This window comes from Amblyraja radiata, chromosome 32, assembly GCF_010909765.2.
Source record: "Amblyraja radiata isolate CabotCenter1 chromosome 32, sAmbRad1.1.pri, whole genome shotgun sequence".
NCBI lineage: Eukaryota > Metazoa > Chordata > Chondrichthyes > Rajiformes > Rajidae > Amblyraja > Amblyraja radiata.
The window spans coordinates 19062233-19084732 of NC_045987.1; the positions used below are offsets into that span (position 1 = coordinate 19062233).

At 43.6% G+C, this 22500-nt stretch overlaps 1 protein-coding gene and 1 non-coding gene across 4 annotated transcripts in view; one reads left to right on the plus strand and one right to left on the minus strand.

Annotated features, from left to right (window-relative positions):
* The window catches only part of lhx6 (LIM homeobox 6), a 56916-nt gene that overhangs the window by 1608 nt on the left and 32808 nt on the right, over positions 1–22500 (plus strand). Inside the window, exons 2-4 of one of the 3 annotated variants that reach the window (XM_033048766.1) lie at positions 1–41; positions 1325–1507; positions 3376–3497. The exon at positions 1–41 is cut by the window's left edge and continues 31 nt beyond it. In XM_033048766.1, the coding sequence (XP_032904657.1) occupies positions 1–41; positions 1325–1507; positions 3376–3497 (346 nt within the window). Of the gene's footprint in view, positions 42–878; positions 1073–1324; positions 1508–3375; positions 3498–22500 lie in introns of those variants that run through there. The other 2 variants (XM_033048768.1, XM_033048767.1) reach the window with 2 other exon arrangements.
* trnak-uuu lies at positions 13360–13432 on the minus strand. The gene has a single exon. It is a non-coding gene; the product is annotated as a tRNA-Lys (tRNA).

The following is a 22500-nucleotide window of genomic DNA, read 5'->3' on the forward strand; positions in this document are numbered from 1 at the left end:
GCGCGTCTCGCTGCGTGGAAGGCACCGTTTCCCGGAGCGTGGTGAGTCCAAAAAAAAAGCTTTCACGCGAATGTGTGTCCTTCTTCGGAACTTGCATATTATCCGTGTTTGCCTTGGGTATCTGCCTTCAGATTCAACTCAAGTTTATAGCCTCGGCTGTAGAAACCAGTCCACTGAATGTAACACCGGCAATAGGCGCTGCCACAAAGCGGGCAAGTTTGAAGCAGAAAAACACATTTTCTGCTGTGACATTGCACACAGCTTCTAAATTTAAAAAATCTTAGTTTAATGTAGAAAACAAAGTTCTTAAAATTGACCATTGAATTGCTCGCGTAATTATTCCTGAAACTGGCTGATTCCATTTGTCCAAGGCAATTAAAAAAAATCTGTTTAATTTTAGTGTGTGTGAGATTTTACGCTCATTAGGCGCCACGGCTGTTTGTACCTGCGGTACAAGAGCTGTTATATATTTGTATGTTTAAACGACACCGATCAAAGCACATTCTTTAGATATAAGTCAGCTCGCTGTCAGGAAGAGGGTTTTTTTTAAATGTTGTTGACTAAACTCATAATATTTAGACTCTTTTCAACAAGCCGTGTCAAAGAATGTGTTTCCCTTTGAGTTCCAAGTGCAAATCAAAAGCGATTGGTGAATGGTTTAAAAAAAAAATCGGACTTGGGGCACATAATAAATGTGAGATACGGGCAGACATTCAGTCCATTGAGCCTCGGTTGGAGGAGCGAGAAAATCATATCTCTGTCAAACATCAGGTTAGACACAGGTGCGCAGAGCTAGCTCCCAGCCACAATTTACTAATAACGCTTCGACCCTCTGCACTCAACTCAATAACAGTCATTTTCCGGCGATTTCCGAGGATTAATACAATCAAGAATCGACCACCAATAATTTTTGACAGACGCCTTTCAAATGTCAGGCCTTGGTCTATGAAAGTCGTTTCTCATTCAGATACAGATCAGGGCTTGTTCGTGCGACCGAGTGCATCTGAATTGGACGTATGTATTTAACTGAAAGACAGCATCTGTATTTACCTGGAAGATGCTATCTCTCGCGGTGAGAGTTAGTTGCATGGTTTTTCTTGTTTTTTTTAAATGTTTTATAATGAATCTAAATATAGAGCGCCGACTGTAAATAGTCACTGATCGTGTACATAGACTGTGTTTAAAATATGTAACTGTTAATCGATGTCAGTCCCTACATTTACAACTGGGAAGGAAGCTATAGAGCGGATTTGGGATATTCTTTTTAAAGAATGATGTACTTGGATGCATTTTATTCATTTCCCCCCCCCGTTCTTTCCTGTAGTCTCACTCTGACAGCGACACGTTGGGAACGAGCATGGGCAAGGATGAGATTCGATCTTCGCCCAGCCCTCCGTCTACCCCTTCTATCTCATCCCCGCCTTCATCCTCCTACTCCATTATCTCCGCCGACAAAAACATCTGTGCCAGCTGCGGGTTGGAGATCCTAGATAAATATCTGTTGAAGGTGAGTATTTGGAATACAAGGTCAGAGGATGTATTACAGTGACAGGTCGCGTTTTAGACCCAATGCGGCACTTAGACCCATTCATAAAACAAAGCACTGGCGTTTAAATGCCCAGTCTTAAACCTCAATTTAAACCTTAAACAAATCGATCATCAACATCTGGGAGAACATCTGCCTGAAATGTCTCATAAGCTTGCATTGTGAAAATAACTCGCGGATTCAGTTTGCTGCTTTTGTCAATTCTAATTTACTATCTTTAGATTAAAATGCTTCTTCGCGTGGAAAATAAAATCTCAATTTTAGACCATATTTTAGCAAACCAATAGGTTTCAGACTCCTTGGCCGACTGAGCGCGTCTTTAGCGGTGAGATTTGATTAATTTCAGCGCATTGATAAAGAGATTGTGACCGTGACATTGTATCACGGTGTTCCACGCACAGAGCTCAAATGTCAAGTCTTTAACAGAAAAGTATTGCGTCTTAAACAGTGGCGGTTTAATGCCGGATTTAAACATTCATCTGGCAGTTCCCCGATCTCGCTAATGTTGATTCGGCAGGCGTTAAGCATAGCGAGTAGATAGATGAAGGTCTACGGGAAGGAAACCGGGCCTATATTAACCGAACACGAGGAAGTAAGATTATCAACAGAAAGTGGCGAATGGGAAATTATTACATTTCTCCTGTGCGAGTGGAATTGCTAAGTCACATCACAAACGGGATTTTACTTTAAGTGAACGATTATTTTCAGTTCAGGAATCCCATCGAAAGAGTTTTTTTGCGGACTGTGAACGAGGCAACTGGTGCTCGCGGTCGGTCTAACGACCGTGAACTCAGAGGCGAATATCACTCGTTTTATTACTGATTGTTGACACCGCGGTTCTCGGCACCAAATATCACAGAGCGGACTCTAGTAACTTTGCTCGGCACCATCCCTTTTCTGTCGACTCCCTCTGTCGTTAACGGCGGCTGGAAAGCCCCAAACAGCGCGGTGCAACTTCACCACCCTTAGAGTTAAAAGTTATTTGGAAGTTGCGTTGAAATTGCCATCACAGACTTGTGACCCTGTAACCCCAATGAGATGGGTGGGGAGGTCACTGAATTAGCTGAAACGAATACCCTGTAAAACCAACTGCAGCGAGGACGCCTTTTTAATCGTCAGCACTTACTTCCTCTCCAACAAACTCCGGGAGGATTCATTTTTATCCTAAATTGCATCAGGCAAAGCCGCGATCGGCTGTTTCGACCGTAATTCTGAACCAGTCATCAGACAGCAGGCAGTCGAGGTAGATTTACAATGCACAAACTCAGAGACTAACTAGAGTTGATAGATTACTAAAGACTTAACTTAAATGTTAAAGTAATTTTTCCCTTAAATTCATTAAACCTTCGTCTTTTGCCGTTTATGGTTTAAACCAAGGAAAATATGTTCTTAACTCCAAGAGGAAGCATATGAGCGCCTCCGTTATCACCCTCTGTATTTTATAATAAAATCGTATTAAATGCGTCACTTGTGTCTTGTGTATGTGTCTTACAAGTAAAACGGGTTGTAATACGTGCCTTAAACTTAGAAAATCTGTCTAAACTATTAGCAGAAACCTTCACTGCTAGTCAATATTCTGACATAGTCAGCGCCATCGTAACATCGTTTTAGACAATGTGTGTGTGTGTGTGTGTCTATGCTTGCAACGAAATTGTGCAGAATTAAATAGATAGAATGCATTAAATGGAATAAATTCCAAAGTTAGCAAGGAATTTGCTGGGCTGCTGGCTTTAGTTGGCAGTTTCTGGGCACTTGGTGTGTTTAACTGGGGCGGTCGAGTGTTTAACGCGGTCGGTGACAGTTAATAGATATTTCGCATTAAATTGCAGGTGAATAATTTGATCTGGCATGTCCGCTGTTTGGCTTGCTCGGTCTGCAGGACTTCCCTGCGCAGACACGCCAGCTGCTACATTAAAAACAAAGAAATCTTCTGCAAAGTGGATTATTTCAGGTAAGCGTTTAAAATGAGCTAGGAAAATGTACAATTCCGTTGGGTTAAAGAGCTTCGTTGAAATGTGTTAATTGCGAAACCCGCTGTGGGATAGTTTACGGGGGGACTCTCAAAATATCCTACATAGCCAAGTATAATATAAAATGATGGAGTAACTCAGCGGTTCAGGAGCATCTGTGGAGGAAATGGATAGGAAGATAGACACAAAAAGCTGGAGTAACTCAGCGGGCCAGGCATCATCTCTGGAGAAAAGGAATCGGTGACGTTTCGGGTCGAGACCCTTTTTACCCGATCTAAAACGTCGCCTATCCATCTCCTCCTCAGATGCTGCCTGACCCGCTAAGTTAGAATCATAGAGTGATACAGGCTCTTCGGCCCAACTTGCCCACGCCGGCCTCCAGCAGTTCCTCCAGCATTTTGTGTTTTGCTCAAAGTTTCAGCATCTGCAGTTCCTTATGTCCTCATAACCTAGTATAACACTACCAACATTAGTGTAATTAACATCAACTAGTGATGTCAATGTAATAAAACTGATTACATAAATCCAACATAATTAACACGATATAACATGACTCAACGATAGCAGAATATAAACACCTTCAATATAACTTTTGACTATCGTAACTAACCCTTGAGGCCAACACTTGAGGATAATAACACTGCCCGTGATAGTTGTAACGAGCCCGATGTGTGTATGTGCCAGGGGTTTGGAGAGATTTCTACCTCTCTCCGTGAGTATGTGTGTGTTACAAACAGCCCGCGGCCGCAGGCTCTTGGCGGCTTGGAACTGCTTTGTGAACATTGAAGGAAAGTTTCTCCGTTCCCTTTACAAAAAATCTCAAATCATCCCACCGCCCGTCAGCACCTAACGATCGCAATTAATTCATTGTCCGTCCATTTCCCATTTCAGTGTCTGTCACCCGCCTATTTTTTTGTAATTTCGTTATTATTTTTTTTGTTAAATTCCATTTTCTTTTCCACATGTGCGATACGTTGGGATAATTATATGAAAATAATCAAAGGCGGCGAATGCACAGAGTGGGACAGAGAGATCTTTGTGCGGCGCTCGGTCGCTATGTTGACCACGCCGTTAACATCTAACAAGGGCCAAATTAGCAATTTTTTCGCAGCGCGATGTAATAACTCTACCCAAACTTGTCAGTTTGAAGTTCCTTGTTTAAAACGAACGTGTGATATTGTGGATAAATCTTGAATTTGCGGGGATATTTGTGGTGTCTTGCTTGCCTCGTTCAATGGACGATTGAAATAGAACAGTCAATTGGATTTTTTTTAAACTATCTCTGCCCTACGACGCAATTTATTAAATTATTTCAACTGTAAAATTTCTGCGGGATTCCTAGAACAATTATTTAATTCATAGAACAGTCTTTAGCGCAAGTGTTGGTGGCGTTTATTAGTCTGAAGTGCCTTCTGTGGCCGATCTTGCCTGACCTGGTCACTGGAAATTGAACAGACCCGTTACATATCAGTTGGAGAGAGGTGAATTGGAACTAAGTCGCTGCGCGCAAGTCACTGCGATACGGCTGTAACATTTCTTTGAACGGATGTTGTCTTTGTGGGAGGTAGTTTTAAAAGTGCCACCTCAAACGTGTCACCAGGAAGCCTGTATTTGTCTGGATGGAATCAGGAGTGTTGTGCTTGGATATGAAATTACTGCATTGTGTCGGCCTTGTAAGAAAGGCCTTTGTAATCCTTCAAACTGCAAGCGAGCAAACGCATCTCACCTTCAATTCATGGCTGTGAAAATACTAAACAACGTGGCCAGACCACCCCTCAGCAAACCTCCCGTGTAATGTTCAGCTATTGTATAATAAAAACCCGCTGCACTTTTTAATTCTGACTTTGTACTCTGTCAAACGAACAATATTTTTAGCTTTGAGGGGAATGTTTTACAAATATATCACGGTACATGACACGTGTTGTGACAGCCTGCTAGATTAATTCGCCTTCAAATTTCAAACACAGTTGGACTGTCATACCCATCAGGTTCAAACACCGCGAAGTAAAATAATAAACAAATTGATGTCATTTTCCCAATTCCTGTCACAATTTAATTCCATGTATTAAATGTATTCAACTCAAACTGCTTAAAGTCACACGATTTAAAAAAAAATCTCACTCCTAAGTGAATACTAGTATTTGCGCATTTAGTATCTCAATTTTAAACCCGAAAACAAAACCGATGGTATATATTTTTTTTAATTTAAGAAGGAACTGCAGATGCTGGAAAATTGAAGGTACACAAAAATGCTGGAGAAACTCAGCGGGTGCAGCAGCATCTATGGAGCGAAGGAAATAGGCAACGTTTCGTCCCGAAACGTTGCCTATTTCCTTCGCTCCATAGATGCTGCTGCACCCGCTGAGTTTCTCCAGCATTTTTGTATATATATTCTTTAGTTTAGTTTAGTTTGGAGATACAGCATGGAAACAGGCCCTTCGGCCCACCGAGTCCACGCCGACCATCGATCACCCGTTCACACTAGTTCTATTATCCCGCTTTCTCATTCACTCCCTGCACACTAGGGGCAATTTACAGAGGCCAATTGACCTACAAGACCATTGAATATTTCCCACTTATTTGTACGAACATTTTTATATTCGATCAGTTTAATCCTAGCTGCTTTATATATTTTTTTAAAGTCAAGAACGATTGATCAAATCACAGATTAGTTAAAGTAGGCCCTGTTTGGCAATAGTTTTAAAGTGCTGTATCTTTCAAAATAAGCACACAGAGACTGGGGTCGTTTCGCAGTCAGGTTAGTTATTGAAGTGAATGGGAACTATTCGCACTTCACCGGGAGCTTGGGAACGGTTCTGGGGACGAGAAGGGTTTGCAGAAACATATGTCACCCGAGAAGGCGTGTTGACATTTGACATTTTGACCATCAGGGCCGTATTTCCAGGAAAATCTAAAGCTGGGAATAATTCAAACGCAATGTCATAAATTACCGCGAGTACCGCTAATTATGCAGCATCTGGGCGCGTAATGTCCGAGTAAACTCAGCGATGGTGAAATATGAAAAATGTCCAAGCGTGACAATGTTCATTTGCACAGACCCTTGCTTGGTTTTTACACGGCGATGCGAGGAGCGGGGCGAATGTTCGGATTGAGTGCAGCGATCGCGAGTTCTTTGGTTAATCTGCGGTTCAAGTGATTCCGAGAAGGGGCTGGAATGGTTTTAGGGAAAACGAAAGCAAATTGCTTTTTGTTTTTTTATTTCTTCATTAATTAAAAAAATCAGCATCGCCGGCGATGACAATATTTATTGCAGAATTCCCACCGCCCCCCAGGGCACTCTGTCACTGGGCTATTCCAGAGAGCAGTCAACCTCTGTCAACCCAATCTCTGTCAGTTAGAGCGACCAGGAGCGACCGGCAACCAGGTGGATTTTAAGGACAATTCTGTCACCATTTAAAATCCCCACATTTATTCCACGAACTGAATGTATTTCCCTCGGTTGGTGTCACGTCCAGAGAATTCAGGAATATACTCTCCCGCTTCCATACACAATCTCCTCTTCTAAAAGATTTTATTCGGCTACCGGGCGGGCCGGAGTTATCAGTGCCGAGTTGTTCAAGCGTCTGGCTTTGACCTTGAGCGAGCAGTGGAGGAGAAAACACCGCGGCGAGAGATGCGCCGAAGTTACACGATTATGCGGCCTGCACTTAGTGTGGAGAGCGGGCGGGGTGTCTAGGGAACAGCATGTGCCCCCCCCCCCCCCCCCCCCCCCCCCCATTTAACACACCTGGAAACAACCCCGTTTCGTACAGCGGCTCCGAGACAATACAGTAGCTACTAAACTCGTGTAAGAAGGAACTGCAGATACTGGTTTAAACCGAAGATAGACGCAAAAAGCTGGAGTAACTCAGCGGGACAGGCAGCATCTCTGGAGAGAAGGAGTGGGTGTCCTTTCGGATCGAGACCCTTCTTCAGACTAAATTAGAATAGCTACAATTGCTCTAGTGGAATAAAGGGGAAGGATCGGATGCGTCTAAATGAAGGGACTTCATGGTGTTTACAATTTAAATTATGTGACAGGGATTATTAATTGGTCGGACGATGGAAAAGCTAGAGGCGAGCACATTGAACAAAGGCGAGGGCGGTCTCCAGTTGCAACGGGCAGCCGAGTTGCCTGTTTGTGTTGCGGGTCGCTGAGTTACTCCAGCACTTTGCGTCTTTTTTTTTGTAAACCAGCATCTGCAGTTCCGTGTGACTCCACTACCATTCTCAAGGTCCCGCCCCCCCCCCCCCCCCCCCCCCCCCCCCAGCTCCCCCCCTCCCTCCCCCAACCCCGGAAAGTTGACCCACAATCTGGGTCAATCCCGACCCGAAACACCGTCTTCCTGTTCCCTGCACAGATGCTGCCCGACCCTCTGTGTTCCCTCTGCAGTAGAACCAAGGAGCTGCAGATGTTGCTTTACAAAAAAAGAAGTACAAAGTGCTGGAGTAACTCAGCGGGTCAGGCAGCATCTCTGGAGATAAGAAATAGGTGACGTTTCTGGACGGGACCCTTCCCTTTAGACCGCGTTCCTTCAGCATTTTGTATTCTTCTCAACAACCAGTATCATAGTCCTACTTAAATCGTAGGCACGGCCGTTATGACATTAGAGATGCGTCCTTACTGCTCGGGACAGGAGATCGACACGAAATGCTGAAGTAACTCAACGGGTCGGGCAGCATCTCTGGAGAGAAGGAACAGGTGACATTTCGGGTCGAGTCCCTTCTTCAGATCGAGACACGTTTTCAGGGTCTGAAGAAGGGTCTGGACCCGAAACGTCATTTGCTCCTTTTTCTCCAGAGATGCTGCCTGACCCGCTGAGTTATTCCAGCACTTTTGTCCTTTCTTAATCAGAGCACCCTCATCGTTACCGGTCGGACTGTACAATATCAGTCAATTCTACTCCAAGTTTGTAAACAACAACAACAAAAAATCACTGACTTAATGGTGCATGAGACAGGGCACAGAAGCAGGCTGCAGTTGGCACATTGTGGCACCAGGGTGTATTTATTGGCAGCGTAGGCAGAACAGTGTGCGTGTTGGCAGATGCTTGCAAGAATGGGCAGCAACAACATGTCATATCAACTAGCATCATCTCCAGCATTCACATGGAACTGCAGATGCTGGTGTAGTTGGATGATCAGCCATGATCATATTGAATGGCGGTGCAGGCTCGAAGGGCCGAATGGTCTACTCCTGCACCTATTTTCTATGTGTCTATGTTTCTATGTGTACCAAACAAAAAAATCACACACAAAGTGCTGGAGTAACTCAACGGGACAGGCAGCATCTCTGGAGAACATTTTAGTCTTGCAGCCGTTGCGTGTTTGAATGAGTACGGGTGTCAGGGGTTAAAAGGCGAAGGCAGGAGAATGGGGTTAGGAGGGAGAGGTAGACCGGCCATGTTTGAATGGCGGAGTAGACTTGATGGGCCGAATGGCCTAATTCTGCTCCTATCACTTATGAACATATGAATATAAATTCATCTCTGGGAACCAGGAAATGAATCTGTAAACGGTGTCTCCGCGTCGGTGCTAATAAAACCAGTTGCAATAGTTAGCGCAATGAAAGAATCGAAGGCGGCGCAGTGTGTCAGATCATCACTTGTGACATCCGAATGGGGTAACTCGCCTTGCCAGTCCGTGCCCCTATCGGCGGGGCCCTCCAGCCGGGCCAAACAGCCGCCCCTCACCGAGCCTCCCACTGTGACCGGGTAACAAGAACCTCTCTTTCCAGTCCAATTCCCCACCTCTGGACTCGACCCATGTCATTCCCAATGTCCATCTGAGCGCCACGTCCGACCCTGGTTCAGGGCAGCGATGGAACCGGACACGTTCCACAGACCAGAAACCGGCCCTGGCCCCAAACAGTCTGTGCCGACCATTATGCCAAAACCGACCATTATCTGCCTGTACATGATTCCCATCCCTCCATTGCCTGAATATCCATGTGCCTATCAGTCTGAAGATATGTCTTTACCTAAAATATCACCTATTCATCCTCTCCAGAGATGCCGCCTGCGCGACTGAGTTACTCCAGCACTTTATGTCCTTTTTGTGCCGTTCTGTGTTTCTCTGCCTATGTAAAATGCCACTGTCGTGTTTTCTCCAAAGGCCCAGGCAATTTTCTTCCTTGCATCGTAGGACATATGTCATCTGCCCCTGGGGATTTGTCCATTTTTAGGCTGAAATACAACCATCTGAAGACAGGCAGGCAACGTCTGTGGTGAAATGAGATTCACTCAATGCAGGAGACTTCCTCGCAGCCCATTTATTTCCATTCTAAATATCCAGGGAACTAACTGATCCAAGTACCCCTAGTCAACAATCAATGGCTGACAGGAACTTGGCTAAAGAAGTGAACCTTACCATATGTCATAGTTCAAAGTCCCGGCTTAAAATAAAGAATATACAAGTCTGTATTCTTACAGCAAAGCGAGGCAGGATAACCAGGTAACCGTCCAATGCCTTTGTAAATACATTTATAAAAAACTGTCTATTATAGGATCATAGTCATATTTAGCAAGGAAACAGGCCCTTCAGCCCAAATCGTCCATGCTGACCAAGATGCCCCTTTGCCCTAATTTGGCCCATATTCGTCTCAACTTGTCCTATCCTTGTACCCATTCAAATATCTTTCTTGTTATTTTACCCTCCTCAGCCACCTCCTCTCACTTAGCAGTGACTTTTGTTTAGAATGTAAAACTTGTCATATAGGGGTGATGAAATGCCACATGACAGCGCAGCAGCACAGTGGCATCGTGTAGAGCCGCTGCCTTGGGTGCTACTTGTGTGGAGTTTGCACATTCTCCCTCTGACCACGTGGGTTTCCTGTGGATGCCCTCGCATCCCAACATTGTGCAGGTTGGTCTGCTGTATTTTTTGATGACGAAGTGGAAAGAATGAAGTAGAAACAAGGAACTGCAGATGCTAGTTTATAAAAGCAAAAGACAGAGTACTGGAGTAAGTCAGTGGGTCAGGCGGCATCTCTGGAGAACATGGATAGATGATGTTTCAGCTCAGGTTCCATCTTCAGAGTTGGATTAGATTAGTGTAGGATTGGTGTAAATGATGGCTAGTGTGGACTAGGTGGGCCTGATTCTCTCCATCTATCTAGCACCAAGTTATCTTCTAGAATTTTACAAATGTAGATAGTGGAATTATGCTTACTGTGCATTCAAAAATAATTCCCATAAATTTGGGTAAATACATGTGATGTTATGAATATCAGAGTTAGTACATTGTGACGTTGAGAGGCAGGAGCATTTTGTGACTGGTGCCCTATCCAGGAGAATGGGAGACTTGGGACACCAAACCAGGCCAGGGTAGATGAGATCAGGTCCTCGGCTGCTTGAGGTGCGGTAGCTATAGGTAATTTTTGATTTATTGATTGATTGAAAGAACCAGCATGGAAACTTTGGCCCGCTGAGCCCAAGTTGACCATCGATAACCCTTTTACATCAGTTCTATGTTATCCTACATTCGTATCTTCTCCCTACATACTGGGGGCAATTTACAGAGGCCAATTCCCCGACAAACTTGCACATCTTTTGGGCGTAGGAGGAAACCAGAGTACCCGCAGGAAACCCATGGGAGAAGGTGCAAACTCCACACACAGACAGCGCCCGACGTCAGGATCAAGCCCAAGTCTCTGGTGCTATGAGGCAGCAGCTCTACCCTCTGTGCCACTGCCCTGCTCCTTGAGATCACAAGGATCAGGCAATGGCTTAAGAAGGAACTGCAGTTGCTGGAAAATCGAAGGTACACAAAAATGCTGGTGAATCTCAGCGGGTGCAGCAGCATCTATGGAGCGAAGGAGATAGGCAATGTTTCGGGTCCGAAACGTTGCCCATTTCCTTCGCTCCATAGATGCTGCTGCACCCGCTGAGTTTCTCCAGCATTTTTGTGTACCTTCAGGCAACGGCTTGCCTTTTCCAAATCATACTCCAGCAAGCCAGCCTTGAGATGGGCAAGTAGGTGGAATGGAAAGACTGTGGAGATATCAGGATTAAATTGATTTGGTGGTGCTGCCTATGTGAGAATGTAACTTCCCTGCTGGAATGGATTGGAAACATTATAGGACACTAAATGCTGGAGCAGCTCAGCGGGTCAGGCAGCATCTTTACTGAAAAGGAACAGGTTATGTTATGGGTCGGGAACCCTTCTTTATACTGTATAAGGTCTAGGGAGCAGTATCAATGTTGGGCCCTCGTAATATCAGGAGATCATTCTGAATGAAAACACATTACCTGTGGTAATGTCTTAACTCACAGGGTACATACACTCAGTGTGGTGTGCACACAACATCCAATGCGGATTTGGCCACAATCATGTTCGGATCTGGCCTGTAGCGCTCTGAGAAGGGTTTGGTGTTGATGGAGTTGGGACAAGCCAGATTAGCCAGAATGATACCTGGGTTAAAATTATTCAATTACATGGATAAAGTAGAGGACCTCAGGCTGGTCTCATAACAGCGGACAAGAATGAAAGGATGGAAACGAGAGGAACTAGAGGCTGGAATCTTGACCAAAACACAAAGCGCTGGAGTATCTGAGTGGGTCAGGCAGCTTCTGCGGAGGGAATGGATAGGCGATGTTTCAGGTTGGGACACTTCTTCTGTCTGTCCACTACCCCCACAGATGCTGCCTGACCCACTGAGTTCCTCTGGCATTTTGTACATTTTGCTCAGGGTTAAAAGTGTACTGGGAATCGTGAAGAATCTTAAAATAAAACTCTTCCCATGGCAGGGCTGTGGTGCCAAGGGCACTGATTTAAGACGAATGGCTTAACAAGCATCAGGGCAATGTAATGAAAACTCTTGTGCCATGACGGGATGCAGTCACGAGTCCACTGCCCTAGAGATGAAGTCGAGTCAACTCAATCCTAGCTTTTAAATCAAAATTTCCTGGGCTAAGAATTAAGGAAAAGGACTAATTGGACTACCTTACTGTAGGCTGGCAGGGTGCTCAATGGGCCAAATGGCCTCTTCTGTGCCTCAATGGTTCTGTTCAACTTACTTCTCTGATCATTGTTCATTAAGTGTGACACTCATGAGCTTCATATCAATGGCGCTCTGGAAATAAGGTCTAAATACGAACGTCGGAAATAAACCTTGAATAAATATATGCATCATTGAAGAGGTATTTTACTCTGTGAGGTTTCTTTTCCTTAGTTGCGATATTTATTTTGATTTTTTGAAAAATGCTCTTTGTTTATTAGAAGCCATGATACATTGTGCTATTGAGTGAGTTTTTCATTATGGATGGCTGTGGAAGTTGATTCCAGGAAGTGGAGTTTGGCATTAGTTTGTACTGTTGTAATGCTCTGCTGTCTCAGGATTCAAAGACTTGGCTGAGTGACGAGAAATGTGGAGGATTAACCTATTCAAGTGACTGGATTTAGCTACAGTTCTTTGGTGTGAGAGCCGCACTGAGCAGTGTATGGGTAATGTTAAATTGCAGATTGCAAAGAATGATTGACTGGTTGTTTGAAAGACACAGCATGGAAACAGCCCCTTTGGACCACCGAGTCCCCGCCGACCATCGTTCACCCGTTCACACTAGTTCCACGTTATCCCACTTTCTCATCCACTCGCTCGCACGCCGGGGGAAATTTACAGAGGACCTTTGAGATGTTGGAAGAAAATGGAGCATCCGGAGGAGACTCACGCGGTCTTAGGGAGAACGTGCAAACTCCCCACAGACGACAACAGAGGTCAGGATTGAATGTGGGTCTCTGGCGCTGTGAGGCAGCAGCTCTACCAGCTGCGCCACCGTGCCGTTCCTGAATAAACAGAGATGGCTTGCAGCCAGAGAGTTATTTCTGAGGTAGACAAAAATACAACGCCTGAACAGGGACTTGAACCCTGGACCCTCAGATTAAAAGTCTGATGCTCTACCGACTGAGCTATCCAGGCCCTCCAATGATGTTGAATGATATATGTTAAATCAGAAATTAAGTCCGGTAGATCAAATTCAAATAAACTTAATGTATCACTTCAATGTATTTATAGCATGTCTTCTTTAAAGATGGGAAAACAGTCTACACTAGTAATATCTCTGATAAAATTTCAAATATGATTTTCCTTGGTTTAAACTAGGATTTTCCTGAAGAATTAGCAGCTGTGTTTCCCTTGGTGGGAGGTCAAATCCCAGCCTGCCATTGCCCAGGCAACTAAACTCAGCCTAGTTTGTTACATCTCACAGAGTAACAGGTTCAAATACTTTTCCAAAAGTCTTAATTTGATACACACAAAGGAATGTGTTTTACTGAAATATATCACAGGATGGGGCTAGTGTGATTTAAGCCAAAATTCAAAGCAATGCAAAAAACAAAATAAAAGATTATGCCTTTGGTCTTGTACAGTGCATGCCTTTTCTTCTTAACATTTCAATTCACTCGAGTCATATTGTCCCAGGGCTGGGATTGTGGATTTTTCCAACAGTTGTAGATGCTTGGCTGTTTGTTCTTGTTTAAGAACTCATACAGTTGGTCCGATTCTGTGGCTATGGAGACCACACTGCTGATTGCACTTTTATACAAGTCATGCTTAAAGTTACAATGCTGCATGTATAAAATGTACACTACTGGAGAGGAGAATATTATAACTTTTATAAGATGTCTCTGAAGAACTGGTTTAAATATCACAGACTGCAGAGCTATTTGGTTCGGAGAGAGAGCTTAGAGATATAGCCTAGAAATAGGCCCTTTGGCCCACCGAGTACATATCAACCTTGATCTACACTAGTTCACACTAGTTCTATGTTATTCTACTTTCCCATCCACTCCCTACAGACTCTGGGGAATTTACAAAGTTAAATTAACCTACAAACCCATCTTTGGGAAACTGGAGCACCCAGAGGAAGCCCACAATGTCGCAGGGAGAATGTACAAACTGCACACAAACAGCGGTTAGGATTGAAAACAGCGCAGTGAGACAGCAGTTCTACCAGATGCACTGTTGTGCTTTTGTGGATAATCAGATGTTAACCCATTCCAGTGGTAGCCTTAACCTTCAGCAGTCTGCTGAATGAGCTTTGTAGAGTCATAGCATCATACAACATGGAAACAGGCCCTTTGGCCTAACTTGTCCATGCTGACTGACCAAGATGCCCCATCTAAGCTAGTCACATTATCCCCCATTTGGCCCCTATCCCTCTAAGCTTTTCCTATCCATGTGGCTGTCCTGGAGTATCTGGTGAGATATGTTGTTAAATTTCACTAAGGAAACTAAATAACGTAACACGACACAGAACATTGGAGGCACGAGAGGCTGCTGATGCTGGAATCATTGGCAAATGGCAAAATGCTGGAGGAACTCAGGCAGCATCTGTAGAGGGGAAGAACAGGTGATATCTTGGGTTGGGACGTTTCTTTAGACAGTAATCTATTAATGAATTTTTTTAAATTCTGACATTAAAATCAACGGACCAAGTCATCATCTTTTTATGTCAATAACCCTTAACATTTTACATTAATGTGAAAAAGTGACCTTAAAATTGTATATACTCATTAATATATATAAAACATTAGAGACAAAGCAATATATTTTGTAAAAGCAAGTTGTACGAGTATCACGGTAGGACAGTAAAATAAATATGTTGATGCAAAGTGCTGGAGTAACTCAACGGATCAGGCAGCATCTCTGGAGAACATGGATAGATGATGTTTCGAGTCGGCACCCTTCTTCTTGTCTTAACCCGAAATGTTACCTTTCCATGTTCTCCAGCAATGCTGCCTGACCCGCCAAGCTGTTCCAGCCTGCTGCCAGCGACCGGAGGACTGGTGACGGGATCTAGGGAGTGGGTAGGGCATTGTTAGGTTGCTCCTAGGCCTGGCCAAGCTGGCCTTCCGCGAGTCACGGAGCCAGGCGGAAGAGGGCTTTGCCAGAGCCAGATGCTTGCCCCTTTTCCGGGGTTACGTCTGCGCCCGGTTGGTGTTAGAGAGGGACTTAGTTGTATTTAGTATATTTGTAAAGATTGTAATATAGTTGTTAGAAAATTTAGTGTTTAGATAATTTGGTGATTTTGCAAAATAAGGCGGTGGGTGTGTCACCACGGTTGGCTTTTGTATCGTGATCTTAATTACATAAATTATTTTTGATATAAAAAAAGAAATAGTTGTCCCAGCACTTTGTGAGCTTTTTTTTATAAAGCAGCATCTGCAGTTCCCTGTGTCTAAAATAAATATGTATGGCTAGAAGCTAAAATCACAGTAATAAATGAAGAAGGACCCACACACACTTTGTGTTATATAACCAGTGATCTGTGGAGTAATGAGCCATGGCAGTCGGTCCTAATAAAATATTAAGTGAGGATTGTTCATATGAATTCACAGATGTGTCTCACTCTTCAGAATCGTAGCAAGTCGTCCCAGATCCCAAGGCAGTAGGAGAAGGACATTTGGCGCTAAGGCTCTGTTGACTCTGTATAGATAGTTAGTTAGCTAGTTTAATTTATTGTCGTGTGTACCGAGGTACAGCGGATAGCATTTTGTGTGTGTAAACCAGTCAGTGGGATCAATACAATTCACAGTGTATAGTTGCATGATAAAGGGAATTACATTTAGTGCAGGTAAAGTCCAGTAAAGTTTCATTAAAGATGGTCCGATGGTCTCCTTTGAGATAGATAGTAGTTCAGGAACATTCTCTAGTTGTCAATAAGAGGATTCAGTTGCCTGATAACAGCTGGGAAGAAACTGTCCCTTTTTCTGGAAGTGTGTGTTTTCACACTTCTGCACCTCTTGCCTGATGGGAGAGGGGAGAAGAGGGAGTGACCGGGGTGAGACTCATCCTTGATTATGCTGGTGGCCTTGTCCAGGCAGCGTGAAGGGTAAATAGTCAATGAGAGGGAGGTTGGATTGTGTGATGGTTTGGGCTGTGTCCACAATGTCTTGTGGTATATTCTTGGATGCTGCTGCTGCATGTATCAAAGGTCTAGCTGTTACTCCCACTTGGTCTGTAAAAGCTGTACACTTAGATTCCTGTGTAGGAAGGAACTGCAGATGCTGGTTTAAACCGAAGATACCTGAGCTTTCAAAATTAAAATGGAGGGGTAATTTATGGTGAGGTAGAAATATCATAGTTAAAACTGATGATAGACACCCATCTGTACTTCCTTCAAACACATTCATAGTTCACTTTTGTTCCAATGGTACTCAAAGTGCTGGAGTAACTCAGTGGGACAGGCAGCATCTCTGAAGAGAATGAATGGGTGACATTTCGGGTTGATATACTTCTTCAGATTATTGTACAGGTTTAACCCTTCCACCATCAGTTCCACAGGAGTTGTCAGGTAGCCATGTTCTGTACTTCTGTAGCATTTGGAAATTATCATTGCACGATTCAGTGTTGAGCCGTAGTTACAGGAAGACTCGGCGCTGGGAATCAATGCCCCACTCTTTGCAAATGTTCTTTATTTCAGGAATCTATTCCTGCTAGATCAGTCATGAGAAATTCCCTCAGTGTGTAAGACAGAGGATGGGTTTCATGTATTTGTTTGTAGTCGCTCTGTATTGTAATTCTGTCAAGCTATCGCTAAAGTTTTATTCAAAGTTTAGTCATGCATTCCAAAACATGGCACCCTAACTCCAGCTGTTACATGTGTAGATTGTATCAATCTTTTAGCTTTGTGGAAAGATCCACCATCCCCTGTTCTCGATTTTAATTCAATATCCCCAGACCACTGTGTTTAAGAAGGAACTGCAGATGCTGGAAAATCGAAGGGACACAAAAAAGCTGGAGAAACTCAGCGGGTGCAGCAGCATCTATGGAGCAAAGGAAATAGGCAACGTTTCTGAAGAAGGGTTTCGGGTCGAAACGTTGCCTATTTCCTTCGCTCCATACATAGATCCTCAGACCACTATTACCTTTCCAAAGGCATACAGTATTTGTCTGATTTATACAATTTCCTATTTGATTTCTTCTTCACGTCTGGCATTACCTGGATATTGGGGTTCTCCAATTAATTAGAGATGTCGTCCAGTAAATAAATCAGAGGCTTTGTGGACAGGGAGAGGAGGGAGAGGAGGGAGGGGGGAGGGGGGAGTGGGGGGTGCATTGGCTCAGTTTAATCATGTTTTTACTAGGAGAGCTAATTTAGAAAACACAAGAGGGAAGAGTTACCCGGATGTAAACTGAGACTCGGTCTTGAGTCCAATGGAACTGGGGGAGTGGGGCGCTCTCGGGAGAACTCCAGCATTTGGCTCCAGCATTGCTGGTGTGGCGGCATCCAAACCTGGCACCTTCTTGGCACCAGACCTGATCTTCCTTTTGCTGACCAAGTTCATGTTTCACAATGTGATATACAGTCTGCAGCCAAATGTCCGTGAGGCAATCTTTTACCAATTATAGTCTGAAAACTGAAGCCAAGATAAGACTTTTTTTTTTGGTTTTAAGATTCACGCAATATCAGAATTATGGAAGTAGATATATTTATTTGAAACTGATGTCGTAATATAACACTGACAGCCCAATTCAATTATCTTAACATTTTAAAAGTCCATTAAAATCATCTTAAAAAGCTTAAAATGAAGGAGAATGCAGAGATAAGTTGTTTCAACTCCAGCAGTGGATAATAAAGTACAAGATCCCTCAAACATCTCCTTGGCCTAGATTTTGGCAACAGTTGGCACTAATAATATTAATGACATTATTCTCCAACAAGAATTTTACTTTTTTAAAATATTGAAACAGAATCAATTCAAACTGAAAAATATTTATTCCAGAGCCACATTGAAACAGCGGAAATCAGTTTTGCCATTAGGATGTGACAAGATTTATAAAAGATAACATTATAGTACTTCAAAAATAATACAAGACATTGTAATGATATGATTGGGGCATTAAGAAATCCATTAAGAGATCCAGCTTTCTAATTTTTACAAAAAGATCTTATTGTGTAACAGAGTGTTATATCTTTTAAGGTAGACAAAAGTGCTGTAGAAACTCAGCGGGTGCGGCAGCATCTATGGAGCTATGTTATATCTTTTAAATCTATTAAAAAGGATGAAACTGAGCTTGAAAATACCTGAGCTTTCAAAATTAAATTGGACGGGTAATTTATGGTGAGGTAGAAATATCATAGTTAAAACTGATGATAGACACCCATCTGCACTTCCTTCAAACACATACATAGTTCACTTTTGTTCCATTATTGGTCTGTCCATTCCATTTCTCCTAAAAATGGGGACTGAACTGTAACAATTATACACCAGATATGTTTCATATGCCGTGGTAAATTCTTCTTGGTGACACCACTCTAGATCAACCTAATTATTATTTGGTATTGATAAATCATATTTTAAATGTTGACCTGATAGAAACATAGAAACAAGGAAACATAGAAAAATAGGTGCAGGAATAGGCCATTCGGCCCTTCAAGCATGGCTGATCATCTAAAATCAGTACCCCCTTCCTGCTTTCCCCCCCCCCCCCCCCCCCACATCCCTTGATTCCCTTAGTCCTCAGGGCTGGATCACCAGAATTATATTTTCTGTTTGACGTCTAGCTGCGGTTTGTTTGTTTTGTTCAGGCATTTCGTTGGCAATCAATTTCAGAATTGACTTAAATCCCAACATTTTGCAGTGAAGAGTGTGCAAATAAAAGCAAAACTAGTGGAAATACTCAGCAGGTTGGGTACAAAGTACAAATACAAGTGTCTGAAAATATTTTAATGGTGACTTTGAAAACTTAAAAATGTCTCCGATTGGTTTGAAATTTGAGCTTTAATTTGCCTTATTTACACTTTTGCACTGACTGATTCCTATTTTAGAGAAATTACAGCTTCATTTAAACCGTTAAACTTTCATCGTTAAACTTAGCCGTTTCCAATTAAATTTCTGAAAGGAATATGCATTCAGTGTATGTCACATAATAGATATTCTGAAGGAATGTATTTAAATATTTATCAAAGACTCTCAGATGGCTTTTGTTGATGTATTTACTAGTCTGAAAGGTTGCTTGAGGCAGTTTGAAGTAGATATTTTGCGTGGAACCGAGTCGACTCTGTGCGGAGCTATGAAGTTTCACTTTGGGACTGCTGATGGTGATTTCATTGGAGTGGAATTGAGACTGGGCTGTTTTGAATTCAGCTTTTAAAACACTGAATCAAATGGAACATAATTTCAAGAGACGGAGGCCTGTCAGGAGATATAACCGCCAAGTCTTTCGCCGTCAGTATCCAGACCTGTCTGCAGAGTCCCTTTTGCTTCAGAAAAAAAAGCTATTTGCAACACCTGTGTTAAGTTGCAGGTGATGCAAGTGAGTGTTCTCATGGAGCCACATAGAGTAGAAACAGACCGTTCGGCCCATCATGTGTGAGATGGCCCTCAAGTATGTATTGTGCATTAATGCTCCCTTGTTTTATGCCCCTCAAACCGTACAAACTCCGTACAGACAGCACCCGTAGTCAGGATTGAACCAGATTCTCTGGCGCTGTTAAGGCAGCAACTGTACCGCTGCGCCACCGTGCCGGCCCTGGTTAGAAAAACAACTTTGGAATAGAATCTTATATCATAACCCTCTATCATAAATAGGGGCAATCTATAGCAGCCGATTAACCCACCAACTTGCATATTTTGGGGATCTGGAACACCTGGGAAGATATCCACGGGGGATCATGGAGAACTTGCAAACTCTACATAGATAGCACCCGAGATCAGCGTTGGATCTCTAGAGATTCGACCAGCTGCGCTTTGTTTTGTTTAGTTTATAGATACAGCGCAGAAACTGGCCCTTCGGCCACTTCAGCCCCCTCCGGCGATCATCCCGTACTATCCTACACGCTAGAGACAATTTACAATTTTACCTCCGAACCTGTACGTCTTTGGAGTGTGGGAGGAAACCCGCGCAGGTCACGGAGAGAACCGTACACACTCCGTACAGAGAAGCACCATTAGTCAGGATTGAACCCGGGTCTCTGGCGCTGTTGCAGCTCTACCGCTGCGCCTCTGTGCCGGCCCTGGTTAAAAAAAACACAACTTTGGAATACAATATTTAACAGGAATTAGCATATGCAAGCCAAGCATTTATTATCTGTCCTTTTTATTATGTAATACAACTGTCCCTGTAATGTCATCAAATGTACATCAAAGATATATCCACCAGGTTCTATCCAATATATTAATCAACACGGTCTAAACCAGTTTGATGATGTATACTGAACATGAATTAGGCAGTTAATTAAAAGGAAAATTAAGAACTTTTAACATTTTCGAAGGACCTATCAAGGTGTACAAGAATATGGGGGGCATGGATACAGTGAACGCCACAGCCTTTTTCTCAGGATGGAGGATTATTAAAGTAGAGAGCCTAGGTCAAGGTGTGGGGGGAGAGACTTAAGAGGGACATCAGGGGCAACTTTCCAACTCGGAGGGTAGCCTGTATCTGCAATGAGCTGCCTGAAGAAGCCGCAGAAGCGGGTGGAATTATGATTTTTTTTTTAAACATTTGGACATATATATATATATATATATATGGAGTTTAAGAAGGAACTGCAGATGCTGGAAAATCGAAGGTAGACAAAAATGCTGGAGAAACTCAGCGGGTGCAGCAGCATCTATGGAGCGAAGGAAATAGGCAACGTTTCGGGACGAAACGTTGCCTATTTCCTTCGCTCCATAGATGCTGCTGCACCCGCTGAGTTTCTCCAGCATTTTTGTGTACCTATATATATATATATATGGACGCGTATTTGTTCACGCTGCATCGCTCTATAACTGTAACTTTTCATGACTTTCGGGGTCCAATAAGTGCTTTTACAGTTGGTGCTTTTGAAACATACCTGGCTGAGAAGGGAACTGCAATCTCTCTGTAAATGGGTCCCTTACCTGAAACGTTGCCTATCCATCCCCTCCATAGATTTCATTCTGTTAAGCCTTTTGGCATCTGCAACTCTGAATGGGGAAAGTTGAGTGAGATTCGAACCTTAAAACCTTCCAGTTCAGAGATAAAGGTGTCATCGCCAACGTACAGAAGTAGTAGCATATTTGAATCAAACTTTGCCGGCTATTTCCCCCACCAATTATAATATTGTGACTTCACAAACTATCTTTAATAGACTTTAATAAACTAAGTCTAGAGCCAATGAATAATTCAACTGTGTCGCTGCACGAGATCCTATTGAAGTGGGAGGGAGAGGGAGAGAAGGGGGTGTGTGTATGTGTGTGTATGAGAGAGGGGGGGGTGGGGGGGGGTGAGATAGAGGGGGGGGGGGGGGGGGGTGAGGAGAGGGGGGGGGGGTGAGAGCGAGCGAGGAGAGAAGAGAGTGTGTTTGTGTGTGTGTGTGTGTGTATGTGTGTTGTGTGGTGTGTGTCTCTGGCTCTCTCTCTCTTGCTTTTCTCGCGTTCTCGTCCTCCCTCGGGGTCTTTTTGTTTGCGTTTGCGTGTGTGTTTGTGTGTGTGAGAGAGAGAGAGAGAGAAGAGAGCGGGAGAGAGAGAGAAGAGCTCGATCGAGATAGAGAGAGAGATATTGAGAGAGAGTGTGTTTGTTTGTTTTTTTTTATGTTTTTTTGTGTTTGTTTGTTTTTTGTTTTTGTGTTTTTTTGTGATTTTTTGTGTGTGTGTGTGTTTGGGTGTTTGTGTTTGTGTTTGTGTGTTTGTTTTGTTTGCGCGCGCGCTCGCGCGCGCACGCGCTGGGGGGGTTGCGCCCTCGCGCCCGCCCTCTCTGGTTTGCTGTTGTTTTGTGTTGCTCTCTCGCCCGCTGGGTTTCGCTTCTTGCGCATCCTCGTTTCTCTCGCTAGCGTGCTCTCTCATCTCTCTCGTCTCTCTCGCTCTCTCTCTCTCTCTCTTCTCTCTCCTCTCTCTCGCTCTCTCTCGCTCTCTTCTCTCTCTCTCTTCCTTCCTTCTCTCTCTCTCTCTCTTTCTCTCTCTCTCTTTCTTTTCTCTCTCTCTCCCTCCCTCTTTTTCTTTTTTTTTTTCTTTTGCTGTGCTGTTGTTCTGTACTCTCTCTCTCGTCTCTCTCTCTCCCTCGCTCTCTCTCCGCTCTCT